This window comes from Tupaia chinensis, unplaced genomic scaffold, assembly GCF_000334495.1.
Source record: "Tupaia chinensis unplaced genomic scaffold, TupChi_1.0 Scaffold000498_1, whole genome shotgun sequence".
Lineage (NCBI taxonomy): Eukaryota > Metazoa > Chordata > Mammalia > Scandentia > Tupaiidae > Tupaia > Tupaia belangeri.
In genome coordinates, this window is record NW_006160010.1 from 1080349 (window position 1) to 1095137 (window position 14789).

Genomic DNA, 14789 nt, shown 5'->3' on the forward strand with positions numbered 1-14789 from the left:
TTTTTGACAAGGTATTGTGGAGATACATGGCCCATATACACCGAGATATTCTAATAAGAGTCTTAGACACAGCAACATAGAGACCTGGATGAATGGGTAGATTAAGGATAGACATTTGAAAACACTGATTGAAATGTGATAGTTAAACTTATGGGTTATAGCTAGAGAGGGATAAGTTAGCCCTTCCCCTTTCCTTTCCTTTCTGAAATCTTTAATTTAAAGTTCTCTGCTTCTGGCCTGACCCATAGCACAGTGGTAAAGCAAGATCCAGAGGAAGCTAGATCCTAGAAGACTGACCAGGGTTCAAGTCCCTATCCCTATAGTCTGAAAAACATACTGGACTTCTGTACATGTGTGGAGGATCCTGAAGAGATGGAGAACTGGAGGGAAAAGGATTACAGTGTGACCAGGTCCCACTGGGGTGGGGAGAGGGAGTGCTTTTTTCTGTCTCTGTCATTGTCTCTTTCTCTGTCCTCTCTTGTACATACATGTCTGCTCTCTGACATTTACAAGAAAAAAAGAAAAGAAAATGATCTGCTCTATATCTCAGGTTGGGGGGGGGGCGGTTGTCTTGACAAGGTGTCATTAAATGCATGATCTGATTATCCATACTCTGAATCTGTTGTGGCCCATATAACTTTTAACATTTAAGTATAACTTTCATTCTAATATTCTAACATCTTCTGATGGTTTCAGGCAAGTTTTAAATCTGATTTATCTTTGTATATCCTCATTGTCTGCAAATATGATGAGTCTGTAGGGGCTGGTTACAAATACAGATTCCTAGAACCCTTCTTCCTCTAGCCCCTCCTCAGGTAAGGTTTCTGACTTAGGAAGTCTGGAGTGTAATCCCAAAATCTGTACTTCAAAACAAGCTTCCAAGTGCTTTGAACACAGAAGTTCGGAAGCAGTTTCACAGATTTTATTGTGCCTAGATGATCTTCAAAATAGAATTGTTAAATGAATGAAAGTTTATGACATTCTTAAATAAAGCTGAGCGTTTTAGTTTAGTGGGGATGCTCTAAACCTATTCCACAATGCTAATATGACTTGCAAAGAAAAGTACATTTTACAGCCATAAATTGTATCTTGTTATCCATATAAAAGCTTTCAAAAATCTATATTTTGGGTTACAAAACTTAGACAAAGAGTTCTAGAAAGTGCTGTGTAAAGACTTATGACAGTTAACCAGAAAACAGTGAAAGACTATTCTAACCACTACTTCTGGGTTGGTAGTATTGTTATACAAAAATAACTGAGTTTCAAGGTAATGCATTTTAACAAGTGTACATGGGTATATGTATGTCTAAGTGTGCCATTTTATTAGACTCTTCGCTTTTCTGTTATAGAAGCAAAACCATCCTGGACAGTTGCCCATATTTGTCAATTCTGGCTCTTCACTGGTATCCGCAGCAAATCAATGGGCACAAGTTTGAAGGCAAGGAAGGCGATTATATTCGAATTCCAGAAAAGTTATTGGATGTCCCAGATGCGGAAATAATGACTGGGAAAAGTATATGCAAATTAGTCCAGTTTACAGAATATAGCAGCCAGCAGTGGTTTGTGTCTGAAAACAATCTTCCTGCCCTAAAAAATAAGGTAATCTCTCATCTAAAAATCTATGTGGTTAGAATGTTATGTTTCTCCATAGAACACACTCAGAATGCATTGCTTGATCAGATTTTTGGCAAGTACTATACATGGTGAACTAATATGAAATGTGTTTAATTTTGGTGAACTATTTGTAGAATGTTTAGCTTAAAATATAGTTTGGAATATTTCCCTCATATTATATTGAATATCTATGATAAAGTGAGGAGAGTGAAAAAACACACCTTTCATAGATATAATATCCTATTGTAAACCTCACTCTTGATGAAGTCAGCTCATTATAGTCAAAATAGGTGTCATCGGCTAAAGGGTGCTGAGGGCCTGATGTGGAGAGAGAATGTACCCACTGGAAAATCAGACACCTTCCGTTTATAAGCAAGCTAATTGGTAATAGTGGAAGAAAATAAGCCACCATAATTATGAGAAAAATCACATCAAGTTCAAAGTGGCAGATCTAGTCATAACACTAATTGGAAATGTCATTAAATTTTTCATCCCTTTTGAATTATAGGTATTGTCTGTGAGTGTGAAAGGTCAGAGTTCACAACTCTTGACTAGCAACAATGAGATTCTCTACAGGATTTATGCTGCTCAGCCTAGAATTGTTCCTCAGACAGCCCTCTGTCTCCTTTGGAATCAGGCTGCTGAAAGGTACTCATTAATCTTTTTTTTAAAAAAATTATTTTATTTAACTTTATTTATTTTAATTTGACCAGAGAGGGTGAGAGAGAGAGAAGGAAAGTGAGAAAGCAAGCGGCCAGGTCTGAGACTTAAATCACGGTCGGCCATCTGGGAGTCCAGCGCCCTCAACCACCATGCCACCTGCTGGTCCCGTCATTAATTATTTTTTAAACTCAGTATTTGGTCTTCCAATTCCAGTACCATTGAGCCTAATTTTTTCAAGTGAACATAGATGGTAGCATCTGGGGAGACCGTAGAGTAGAGAATAACCTCTATAATAAATAAGATGGAGCAGCACAGGAAGTGGTCTAGCATTGGTTGTTTGGCAGATACACCCAAGCAACTTAAATATATGTGTAGCACATTATTTAAGTCTTACTATTACTACCATCATGGGAAGTGGTGTAAGTTCTACTCAATATAGACAACCTTCATAAAGTTATTTGTTAATTTGTTGGGTAGGGAAGGAAATTCCTTCTTTCCACCTCTTACATTTAGCCTTGTGGCTCTAGAGTTGAGACTCCGTGTGTAGAGGGATGAACAGGGATTTATAATTCCAGTCCACAAGTGGATTAGAGTATTTTACATCCTGGGATTAAAGCCATGCACAAGAATAGGAAGAAGAAAGTGATTCTTTGTATCTTCTTGGCCCAAGGCCTCAAGTTTGAGAGCAGCTACTCCAACTTGGAGCTTGCTTAGTGCTGTAGGGCCAGACAGAGCTGATTGAGAGGGTCTACAATTCGTTTCATTCACTAGATTCTCTTTATGACTGAATTTCAGCCAAACAACCTAAAATTCTAAGTAGATTTAAGAGCTTAATTGGATAACCAACTGTCCTCCAAAGTAGTGGACTTCTAGTTAGTTTTTCCAATAAAAAATGTTTATCGAAATTCTAATGCCTTAGGACAGATCTCAAAGCTAGTCCATAGAGACTCTGTAATTCTCAATACATAATTAATAATGGATGTTTTAATCTTGAATCTGGAGTTTGGGTTAGGAAGTTTTCTGGCCTTAGAAAAAGTAAAGGAATCAAGAGTCACTAAAGTGGAAGAGGTCCAACGACCCATCAGTGAGGAGCACTTAGACATGCTTGGCAGGTGATGCTAGGTTTGCTATAGTCAGGACAAGGTTATTTGCTGTATTATCTAGACTTTATAGAAGGAAACACTTGAAAGGACCTAGAAAATGCGTATGCCATGTAATTGGCTCCCAAACAGAAAAAAGATAGGGAAGAAATCTTAGATAAGCATACAAGTAATTTACCTGGTTCAAAAACAAGGACTTAATGAAAAAGGCTCTCTTGATTTTTGATTGATAGATAAGAGTGCCTTTTATTAAAAACCTCAGCGTGCGTGCTTTAGATTGGGGTCAGGACTAGTGCTGCTCTGTTGAAAGGGTCAGATTCTTTGGTACCAGGAATGCTCTGGCAGGTTTGGTTGTTATTTAAGACTGCTTCTTGAGGTGTCATGTGGGATCTGTTGTGTCATGTCCTGGACAAGATGTTTCCTCTGGTGTTTCTTTTTGAAAATGTAGTCTGCTTGTGTCTTAAGAACGTTTAAGTTCAGCAGATTTTATTTTATTTTATTTATTTGGTTTTCATTAAAGCCATCTTAACACCGTAAGTACTGATGAAAGGGGAATAATGACTATTGTGTTTTTGCCCTAGCTGGTTGTCTGACAGTCAGTTTTGCAAAGTGGTTGAGGACACCTCAGACTACGTGGAATGTGCCTGTTCACACATGTCTGTGTATGCTGCCTATGCTCAGACTGACAACTTGTCTTCATACAATGAAGCCTTTTTCTCTTCTGGATTTATATGTATCTCCGGTCAGTATCTCTGAGTTAATTTTTAATATTTACGAGAATGAAAGTCTGTTTTCTCATAGTCCTTTTACATTGAGTTGTTGGGCCAGTCATGATGGATTCTTCTGTTTTTCTATGCAAAAATGCATCATGACTTTTTCAGCAACTGAATATATACAACATACAAACATACTATAATTCATTGGCACTAGGAGAAAATAAGCTTCATGTCATCTTAGTCATTAATTCATACAACAGATATCTGAGGAGGGCCAACTCTGACTTAGGAATACGGTAAGGACTAAGATAGAGTTCTGGCTCGTAAGGAGTATGTGATACGGTGTGGTGTAAATGCTAGGTCATAGGAAGCACAGGCTCCACCTTACTGCTGTGGTTCAGAGGGCACTTCTGCCTTAGAGTGTCAGCATTGTATGAAGTAATACATACAAAGTATTTATATTGTCATCTTTAAAACATGTCTGCTTGTTGGCTTTGTTTTCTACAAACTAGGGATTCTACATCTGCCAACCACTGTTTTAGAAACTTAACTCAGCTTTTACATTTTACATCTAGACCCCATTTCTGGCAGTAATAGGAACCTGAATTATATAATGTCACTAAACTATTTACCTACAACCTGACTATTCTCATTATGTGAGGGAGTCTGAGTATTCATAAAACTCTATTTTTGTCTCCCAATTCACCATTCCATGCCTCAGTTCGTCTTTCACAGCCCCACAACTGTTTCTATGAGCAGTGTGCTATACAGAAAATTAGGCATTATAAAGTAATGGTTAAGCAGACTCCAGAGCTGACTTCTTGAGTTCAAATCCTGGTTCTACCATCAGCAAGTTGTGGGACTGGATCAAATGACTTACTTTACACCTACCTCAGTCTTCCCACCCACAATATGTGCTTATAAATTGTATCTATGTAACAGAGTGGTAGGTAGAACTCAGACATTTCTGATACTCTGCTTTAGTGATGTTTTGTTTGTAAATGGAGTTATTATTGAATGCATGACCTCTTCATTTGGTATGCAAATAATTCTCCTAATAGTCTTTATCTATTAGGAGCTTTCTCTGGAGACAGAATCAAGTTATTTATTACTATTTTTGTTCTGATTGCTAAAATATTTCCAATGTAATTTCATTTTATATAGTTATACATTTTCCTTAATTTATCTTCATTCTGAACCTAACTTAGATTCAATAGCGAAATTTAATAATTTCTTATTCTTAATAACATTTTTCATAAAAAATGATATTTGTTACTTAATACATTCCTCTAGGTCTATATCAGAGGCCTTCAAAAAGATAATGGATATGTGTATTATGAAAAAAAACTATGCGTGAGTTTTTTTTTTGTACTTTAAATCAGTTTTTCTATGAACTTTTTGAATTCCTCTCATATAGCACCAAATTAGATGGGGACATCCTATTTTTATGTTAGTGCTAATTAAGTCCAAAGAAGTTTCATAGTATGATAAAATAAGGCCAAAAAGTACAATGTTGAAATAAAAGTTAGATGTCATTTTACATGTCTCCGTGGAGAGAGAAATTCAAGTGCAGTGAGACCCACAAAAATTCATTACTTATCCTAAAAACCGAACATCAAAGCAAAAAGTTTTAAAAGGTAAACAGAGAATGTTATCCTGATTTTATTTTAAAAATTAGTAGGACTCTAAAGTGTCTCCTAGGAGAATCACTAATAAGTATATCTTTTCTGCAACTCACTTTAGAGTCTGCATAGGTTTGCTCTGGTATCTAAGAATTATTACCCAAGTGTCGGTGTCTGCTTTTATTACTCTTGACTGAGGGTCTTTTTTGAAGTTTTCGTGTTTCCTCCCCTCTATGCATGACCTATTCTTATGTAATTGTATGTTCCGTCCATAAGGAGACATAAAGTCCTGTCGTTGGGACTCAGAGATATATGAATGCCCATCTCTCTGATGGACCTGCAGGAACTGGCAAAGAATTTTATGTGTCTTAAATACAGATTCTAGAATTTAGGTCAGGCCACACTGAATATTTACCTGAATTTGATAGTACTTGACTCACTCTTCCTTGAAATGTGGTTAACATACAATTACATAGGAATGTAACCCCCCTTTTAAAAACAAGTTTATTTCTTCCATGAGGGAGAGAAAGAAACAGAGAAAGAGAGAGAGATAGGTAGCCCCGACAGAACTTTCATGCCACGATCTACCCCCAGCCTTGGCAGACAGAATCAGGAGATGGATCAGTGCAAGCCTATGTGTACGGGGAGACTCCAGGATGTTCCCACGTGGCTTCACCGTTGTATAGGGCTGTGTTACGCTGTCCCACTGCGACCCCTTCCCCCTTTGTCATCAGAGTGGATCACAGTGTCTGTACCAGTTCTAGTTTGTAGTCAAGGTTTCTATACTGTAGCAGAACAACCGAAATGATCACAGTGTATAAAATAGGCATAGAAGCCAAAATGTCTAGTAATTCTCGGCTTCGATGAAAGAAGAGAGTATATACCTGCGATTTGAAATAGTGAACCAGTTTTCTAAAATGCCAGAAAGTTAAACTGAGGTCATTCTTTGAGGTGAAAGAGATAAGAGAGGAAAGTAAAATATTGCCGTGTGCATTAAGTGCATCATTATGGGACTCAACACAAAGATGGCTTGGGAGAAATATAATTGAAAATAACTTGGAGTGGTCATGCCATTCTTATGTAGTGCAGTTATTAAGGAACATTAGCATGGTTTGAGGTACACATTACTATTCAGAGGATGATTTCAGAGAAGCCTGCTCTGCTTTTTCGTAATTCGTTTGATATTGAACTATCAAAGATAGATTACTGAATTGGATTTGTCATGATTTTGATTCTAAATATAAGTTCTTTAGTCATAATTGTTTTTCTTTTTTTCATTTTCTGTAAGACTTGTACATTAGCCAGGGACACAGAGGGAAAGTGAGAACTCATCCTCCGGGGAGGATGGCCATGCCACATCCCCACTCTTTCATTCTCCCTTTGCAGTTTTGGCCACACAAACTCATATGCCTGGAGTGACCACTGGGTCTGGTACTCGAATTGGGCAGTCGCCCATGTAAGATCCTTAACCACCATACCACTAGGCTGGCACTATAGTTTTGCCATTTTAATGAGCTGCTATAAAACTCCATACTCTGTTTTAACTTTTACATTAATAAAATGAACTAGGTTATGTTTGCTGCACTTGTAGGTGAGTTTCCCATGTTTGGAGTGGCTTTAAGATGAAATTTGAGCTAGGTCAATACGTTATTTAACTTATTTCACTTCTTTTTTTTCCTCTTATGATGGAGAGATCCTTTAAAAGATTAATCATACTAAAACTTTTCCTTTAAATGGTTAATGGCTTCATTTACTTTTTATAGGTTACTAAGTGTATAAATGCCCGTGTGATGTCAGGTTCACCAGAAGTAACAATAAGTACTTGTTTATAAATTGCTAAATAAGAACATTTGTAGGTTAAATAAATCAACACAGTTAAAGTCCTTTGAAGCATGATTATTCTTTAATTCAGTGTCTAATAAACCATAAGAAGGTTCAGGTGTGTCTCTTATATTTTACAAGCTAAAATTCTGATAGTTTTCCTGGGGAAAAATAACTGCCAGATGCCACCCATTTTTTTTTTAAAAGAATTATTTAATTAATTTTATTTATCATCAATATTATTTTTAAATTTGCTATAGGGCATGTGCACTCATCAGAGGGAGAGCGAGAGCGAGAGAGAAAGTCAGCTGCCAGGTCTAGGACTCAGACTGCAGTCAGCCATATGGGAGTCCAGGGCCTTAACCACACACCACCTACTGACCCTCCACCCATTTATTTCAAAAACATTTAAAAAAAAAAAGAGATTTGCTAGAGGTTTGTGTCAAATCCTTCCAAAAATATCAGGTTCATATGCACTGTTATCATTATCTTACGATAGTCATTATGATTATTGGGATAGTATGGTAAAGAAGCGTCTTTTTAATGATCAAATGGAGAGTTGTTCACAAGAAGAAAAATTTGTGGCATGGCCATTCCCACTTGGGAGCTTATTTCTCACATTCTTCCTGTCTTTCTGGCAAGTGCACATCCCTCATAGTAAAAAAAAAAAAAAACAAAAAACAAGAGTATAGAACTCGTATTCAGAGTCTAAATCAAGATAAATCCAAATCTGTGGTCTGTCTTTGATACTGTAATATCAAAATTATTACAAAAAAGAAGACATCATCCTCCTAATAGTAATGTGTCTCTCAAACCATGTTGATGTTCTTTAATAGCTACACATAGTAGTGATGACATTATCACCTAAAATTATTTTTTAATGATTATTTTATTAATTATTATTTTTATTTATTTATTTTTTTTGAGAGGTTTGTGCAATAGGGTGTGTGCGCTCGCCAGACAGACAGAGAGAGACAGAGAGACAGAAAGCGAGAAATCACCCCCCAGGGGGAATGGCCACGCCGCAATCCCTTCTCCTCCATTCTCCTCTCGGGATCTTGGGCATACACGCACACACGCCTGGCGTGAGTTTAAGCCGCTGGGTCTGGGACTCGAAACGCAGTTGACTACGTGGGAGTCCAGCGACATAGCCATTACACTAACTGCTGGTCCCATTATTATTTTTAATTTGACCAGAGAGAGAGGAAAAGTGAGGAAACAAGCCTCCAGGTCTGGGACTTAAATCGCAGTCAGCCATGTGGGAGTCCAATGTCTTAACCACCATGCCAGCTGCCAGCCCCACCTAAAATTATTTTAAAGTTTAAAGTTATTCATAAACATTATAAAAATGCTTATAATTTAAAGAAGGAGAAGTTTGGAGAAATAACTGCAGATGATAAGGAAGTCAGCTTAGTTTCAATTATAAGATGGTCTAGACATTTTGGGTTTCTCTACGTGTTAGGGGTATTATATAGGTTGAATTAGGCTGCAAGTGATAGAAGACAACTCAAAGATATCTTAAAGGATTTGGTTCCCAGGTTGATTAATCAAGCACCTTAGTGATGTTATCAGAGCTCAGCCTCTTCTCATTTTTTGGTTTCGCTATTCTTGGAGATTTCGCATCTGTCAGCCTCCTCCCTGTATGGTCTTGAGTTAGCTGTAGAAGCTCTAAGCATCACACTACTGATGTCCAAGCTTGCCAGAAGAAAACTGCTTATCAAATCCTGCTTTAAGACTCCTAAGAGCACCCAGCATGTTTCCTCTCACATTTCTCTGGCCAAAATTGTGTCCCATGACATTTCATAGACAGGTCTGTGTCTGGGAGAAGGTACTGATGACATACAAAGAGAGGCAAGTGCTGGCAGTGAAAGTGGCTGTCTGTCTTTTGAGCACTGCCCAACACAGTCCCTGACATATAGGAGTTTTTAACAGCTATTTGTTGAATGAATAAAGAAATAAATGGATATGCAATGCTGATCTGATAACCTCCAAAAATGAGATGCATATTTAATATGTCATGACTTTTCCAACGACCCAATATATATATAATATATATTATATATATAGATAAATCACCCCTCATTGGGGATGGCCATGCTACAATCCCTTCTCCCCCATTTTCCTCTTGGGACCTTGGGCATGCATGCACACGTGCCCAGCGTGAGTTTAAGCTGCCGGGTCCACGACTTGAACCATGGTCGACTGCATGGGAGTTCAGCGACATAGCCGTACGCTAACTGCTGGTCCCCGACCCATTATTTTTGACTGTGTCAAGTTCATACTTTCAAATGCCAAGCTGGGTCACTCTAGCCATTTTTAGTGGAAATGATTCTGAATTATGTCGTATTTTCTCTTGCTTTTAGTCAGGCCAGTGAACACAGCACTCTCTGGTGGAGTTTTCTGTGTGATGGAAATGTTTTACATGGTCTGATATGGTAGTCTCTAGCCATAGGTAGTTCCTGAATTTTTGAAATATTGGTGGTGTAACTGAGAAAGTACAATTTAAATTTAATTTCTTTGTAGCTCATGAAACTTTGAATTTAAAGGCCACATGGGACTAGTGGCTGTTGTATTGAACGGTGCAGGTTTAACACCCTGTCTAGAAGCTGGACTCTGGGAACCTCATCCCTTTGGAATAAATCACTTCTCGATGTGCATGGAACTTGTGCTCTCTAAGGCGTTGCATGCTGCCTTTTCATAGTGTTATCTTTTTCAAGATTGACTATATTTTTTCCCTGCCATTTTTTTATTGTTTGTAGAAGTAATCAAAAAGCATTAGGCTGAGGGAGAGTTGTAGAAACATAGGAATCAACAGAAATGAGCAAAAAAAGTAGAACAAATGAGGTGACAGCTGGCATTAGGTAGCAACATAGGAGGGAAAAAAAACTAGGCTAGTAAGCTAATAGCTGACTTAATAATGAAGTGATAAATTTTTTTATCTCTAAAGAAGCAGATTAGATAGGTAGAACGAATGATAGATAGACTTATAAATATTTTAAAGAAAATTTCATATGAAAATGCACTAATGTTTGTCTGGTGAAAGGGTAAACGTAGTTATTTGGAAAGTATACCCCGTTCTTCGGTGATGCCAAGCAGTGGAGGTGTGTACTGGGTATGCCTGTTTATATGCAAACATCATAAATGTTTCTATGCATAGAAATACCCTTTATTATACAGAGAGATAAGATCTTTAGTTGAGTATGATGATATCAAAGGACTATAGCTGTTCTTTAGAGTTTTTCTTATCTAAATCAAATGTCATCAGTGTCATCCTATTATTAAGGATAATTTATCTTTCTTCACACTTTAGAACTGTGGAAATTTTTTTTTTTTTTTTATGCCAATGAACTAACTAGGTGTTCTTTTCCAACTGAATCTGTAGTTGACATAGTGCTAGGAAAAAAAGGAAAAGAGAAAGTGTGAGAGGACCTCAAAAATTTCATGAAGGGACCAGCAGTTACCATAATGGCTATGTTGCTGGACTCCCACGTAGTCGACCACGGTTCGACTCCTGGACCTGGTGGCTTAAACTCACACCGGGCGCGTGTGCTTGTGTGCCCAAGATCCTGAGAGGAGAGTGGAGGAGAAGGGATTGTGGCGTGGCCATCCTCCCTGGGGGGTGATTTCTCTCTTTCTGTCTCTCTGTCTCTCTCTCTGTCTTTCTGGCGAGTGCACGCATCCTATAGCAAAAACCTCTCCAAAAAAAGAAAAAAAAAATTCAAGGAAAAGTGAAATTAAAGTACAGACATGTTTCAGTACATATATATTAGAAATGGTACATAGTTTTTTGTATAACACTCTTTTTCCATGAGCTTTTTGAGGACCCATTTCCATTCAATTACCTGCTTGTTTTGTCCACATAAGTGTCAAGAAATGAGTTTTTAAAAAGATATTCAGAGTATAGGTAGTATAGTATTAGGTAAATATGGAATTGATATACTTTTTTAAAAAAATTCTATTTATAGTTATAACATTATGCACTTTGTGAGTTATTTATTTAGTTAGCCTGAAGCTGTATGCACTTAATGGGGAAGAGAGAGAGAGAAATTCTTTCTCCACAAAGAATGGATGGTAATGCCACACTTTCTTCTTCTCCATCTTGCCCACCGTCTGAGATTTGGGGCATGCGCACATGCACGTGTGCCCAGCATACTTCTCATGCCCCACGTGCACAACTGGCCGTTTGGGATCTAGCTGCTTTAACCATCATGCCTATCACCTGGCCTGATTTGTATATTTAAATTAAGACATTTAAGCTGGAAAATTTAAAACTGACTTGTAATTTTAAAGCATGTATACTAAATATAGCTATTCAATTTCAGATTAAAAAAAATAAGATAAATATTTGGTGCAGAATAGAGCATCTTCACAATCAGTAACTGGAGTATTAATTCAAAGGAATTATTTAATATCCTGCCCCAAACTGGATGACTCTCGCTGGGCTACAACACAGGCTGTTTGAGGCTGCTAGTAACTTCCTCCCCTCAAAAAGATAGATAGATAATCAAATCCAGCCCATTTTTCTGCCAATGGCTTTGAATCCTGGACTGCCACCAGGTGTCATGCTAGCATTTTAATTGAAGCCCAATATACTTAATATTTCTGAGCTGGTCAAATTTAAATGCACTAAATTTATGTCTTGAAATGAGTATAATGGGGTATTACCAAGTTAATTACTAAGTTAAGGGAAAAGGCTCTGAATAAACCCTTCTTGGGAAGCTAGAAAAACCCTTGACGTGAGTATTATTCCCTTGATCAGTACTAATCTCCATGCCTGGCATTGTCATCTACCACAAGGAATTTACAGAAAGCACGTATTTGTGCTCATGTGACTTATAATGAAAACATTTACTAAGGCTCTGTCTTTAAGTCAGTATAGTGTACACACACACACACACACACACACACACACACACAGACACAGTCAACTTAAAGACTTAAAGCTTACGTTTATGCTGGCTTTGGCCATCTTAAGGAGTAGAAGGTGTTCGTTCACGAGTTCTGAGTCTCAGCGCCAATAGCACACAGACCACCTAAGCCATGGTGCAACGTTAGGCCCAAGTGTGGTTTCTGAAGGTACACTGTGTACCTGTGTAGGCGGATTTTGGAGGCAGCCACAGGACCTGCACACCTGTCCCAGAACACCCCATGGCAGCCTTCCTAAAAATGGATTGCTCCAGATTTCTTGGCCAAATTTTTAGGCCGAATGCCCTGAGGACTGCAAAGCCTCTCTTTCTATGGGGAGCTTTGTCTTCCTTGTTAAAATTCTAAAAAATGTTGGAAAACTTTTCTCATGAGTTATGAGAAACATTTCTGAACAACAACAACAAGAGTCCTGAGACCTGGTGCAGGTATTTGGCAGAGGTGCAGTCCGTTTATGCCATGCGTATTGTACTCTAAAAGTCTGTTCCGCGGGCTCGCAGGTGGTGTGGAGGTTAAGGTGCTGGATCCAGTGGCTTGACAATCATGCCAGGCACATGAGCATGTGTGCCCAAAATCCTGAGATGGGAATGGACGAAGGAGAAAAATGCAGCCATTCCCCCTGAGGGATGATTTCTCACTTTCCCTCTCTCTTTCTCTCCCTCTCCCACACCCATCTTTCTCTGGTGAGCACATGTGCCCTATAGCAAAATCTAAGAAAAAAAAAAAGCTTGTTCCATAGCTTCAGAGAAAGAAATGGAAGAAAACAAAATGGGAAGTAAGTGTAATATCTCCTGTTTGTCCAGGAGAGATTGATACAATTAGCTGAGGTAATGTGTGCAGGCTCATGGCAAAGCAGCGTCCACATGCCTTCCTGCGATGTGTCTGTAATCCTTAGACACAGTAACCTTTTGAAGACAGAGCTGAGTGAAAGACTTAGGCGAAAAAACAGATGGGTTCCTGTATGTGACACATTTAAATTTTAGAAAGTAGAAAATATTTTTAAAATATTTATATACTCTGTCTTTAAAATCTATTATTAAAGATATTATTAAACAAATTAAAAACTAAAATATCTGTGGATTAGCTAGTGCTGGGATTCTTACCTTGAAGAGGTATAAATAGGTGACTCTGGGACCAGCAGTTAGAGTAATGTCTATGTTGCTGGACTCCCATGTAGTCGACCACGGTTCGCATCCCAGACCCAGTGGCTTAAACTTATGCTGGGCGTATGTGCATGTGTGCCCAAGATCCCAAGAGGAGAATGGAGGAGAAGGGATTGCGGTGTGGCCATCCCCCCAGGGGGTGATTTCTTGCTGTCTGTCTCTCTGTCTCTCTCTGTCTGGTGGGCGCACGCGCCCTATAGCAAAAACCTCTCCAAAAAAATAAAAAAATAAAAAATAAATAAGTGAATTTAAGAAGACCTAAAGAAAATAAGAAGAATTTTTTTATGCCACTTAGATGTTTAGGTTGAAAATCATTCTGAGGGAAAGAACACATTTTATTCTTGGTTTTGGCACCCAGTAGCGTAAGGTTCCTTTAAAATTCATAATTACCACTGTGGTAATTATAGAAGTATTCCCAGTAGATAAAAAGGGGTAATTACCAATCCTGAGTTTTGGTAGTAGCATTCACAATTTTAGGCCTGAAAAATCCTATTCACCTATTTAAATATTTCTATTTAGCCAAGACACCTGTTCTTAAAAGTGTAGATTGGACTTGATCCTGTCTTAAATAGTGAAGCTTGAATGTAAGCACTGAAAGCCAAATGCTTAAAAAATTATTAATCTAATGTTTAATTTGTGATTCCCTTTTAGCAGGGATGTGAACATGTAGATATTTGAAAACCAAAGTTACGCTGTGGGCTTCACCGTAAGTGTGAAGATACTGGAGGCCATGCCAAATACAAAGAGCATGATTAAAACTGCAGTGTAATCTTTCCTAGTGGTGTTACGCTGTGGAGCACGGGCAGACAACAGGCCTTCCATGCTGAATTGCTATGTTACAGTTGGTCTCTTCATGGGTTAGAAAACTACTGTGGACTTTTTTTTGTTTGTTTCTGCAGGTCTTTTCTTGGCTGTTCTTTCCCATATCTTCTGTGCCAGGTACTCCATGTTCGCCGCTAAACTTCTGACTCACATGATGGCAGCCAGCTTAGGTACACAGGTAGGACAGCGCTGGCCTTTCTGATTTATCATGGGAGGTTCATGTTTTTGTTCTGTGTTCCTCGAGTGGAATGCATAAGTAAAGTTTAATCTCAGCTTAGTCGGAACAAGCTTGTTTGGTTGGGGGAAGGAGAACAGAAAATGAGAGTAGGAGGCCTGAAGTGAATA

The 14789-nt window shown here is 38.2% G+C and overlaps 1 protein-coding gene across 1 annotated transcript in view; it reads left to right on the forward strand.

Annotated features, from left to right (window-relative positions):
* Positions 1 to 14789, forward strand: part of ADGRV1 (adhesion G protein-coupled receptor V1) — a 618101-nt gene that overhangs the window by 249456 nt on the left and 353856 nt on the right. Inside the window, exons 80-83 of the mRNA XM_027774960.1 lie at positions 1350 to 1599; positions 2123 to 2262; positions 3959 to 4119; positions 14522 to 14622. Of these exons, the coding sequence (XP_027630761.1) occupies positions 1350 to 1599; positions 2123 to 2262; positions 3959 to 4119; positions 14522 to 14622 (652 nt within the window). The remainder of the gene's footprint in view (positions 1 to 1349; positions 1600 to 2122; positions 2263 to 3958; positions 4120 to 14521; positions 14623 to 14789) is intronic.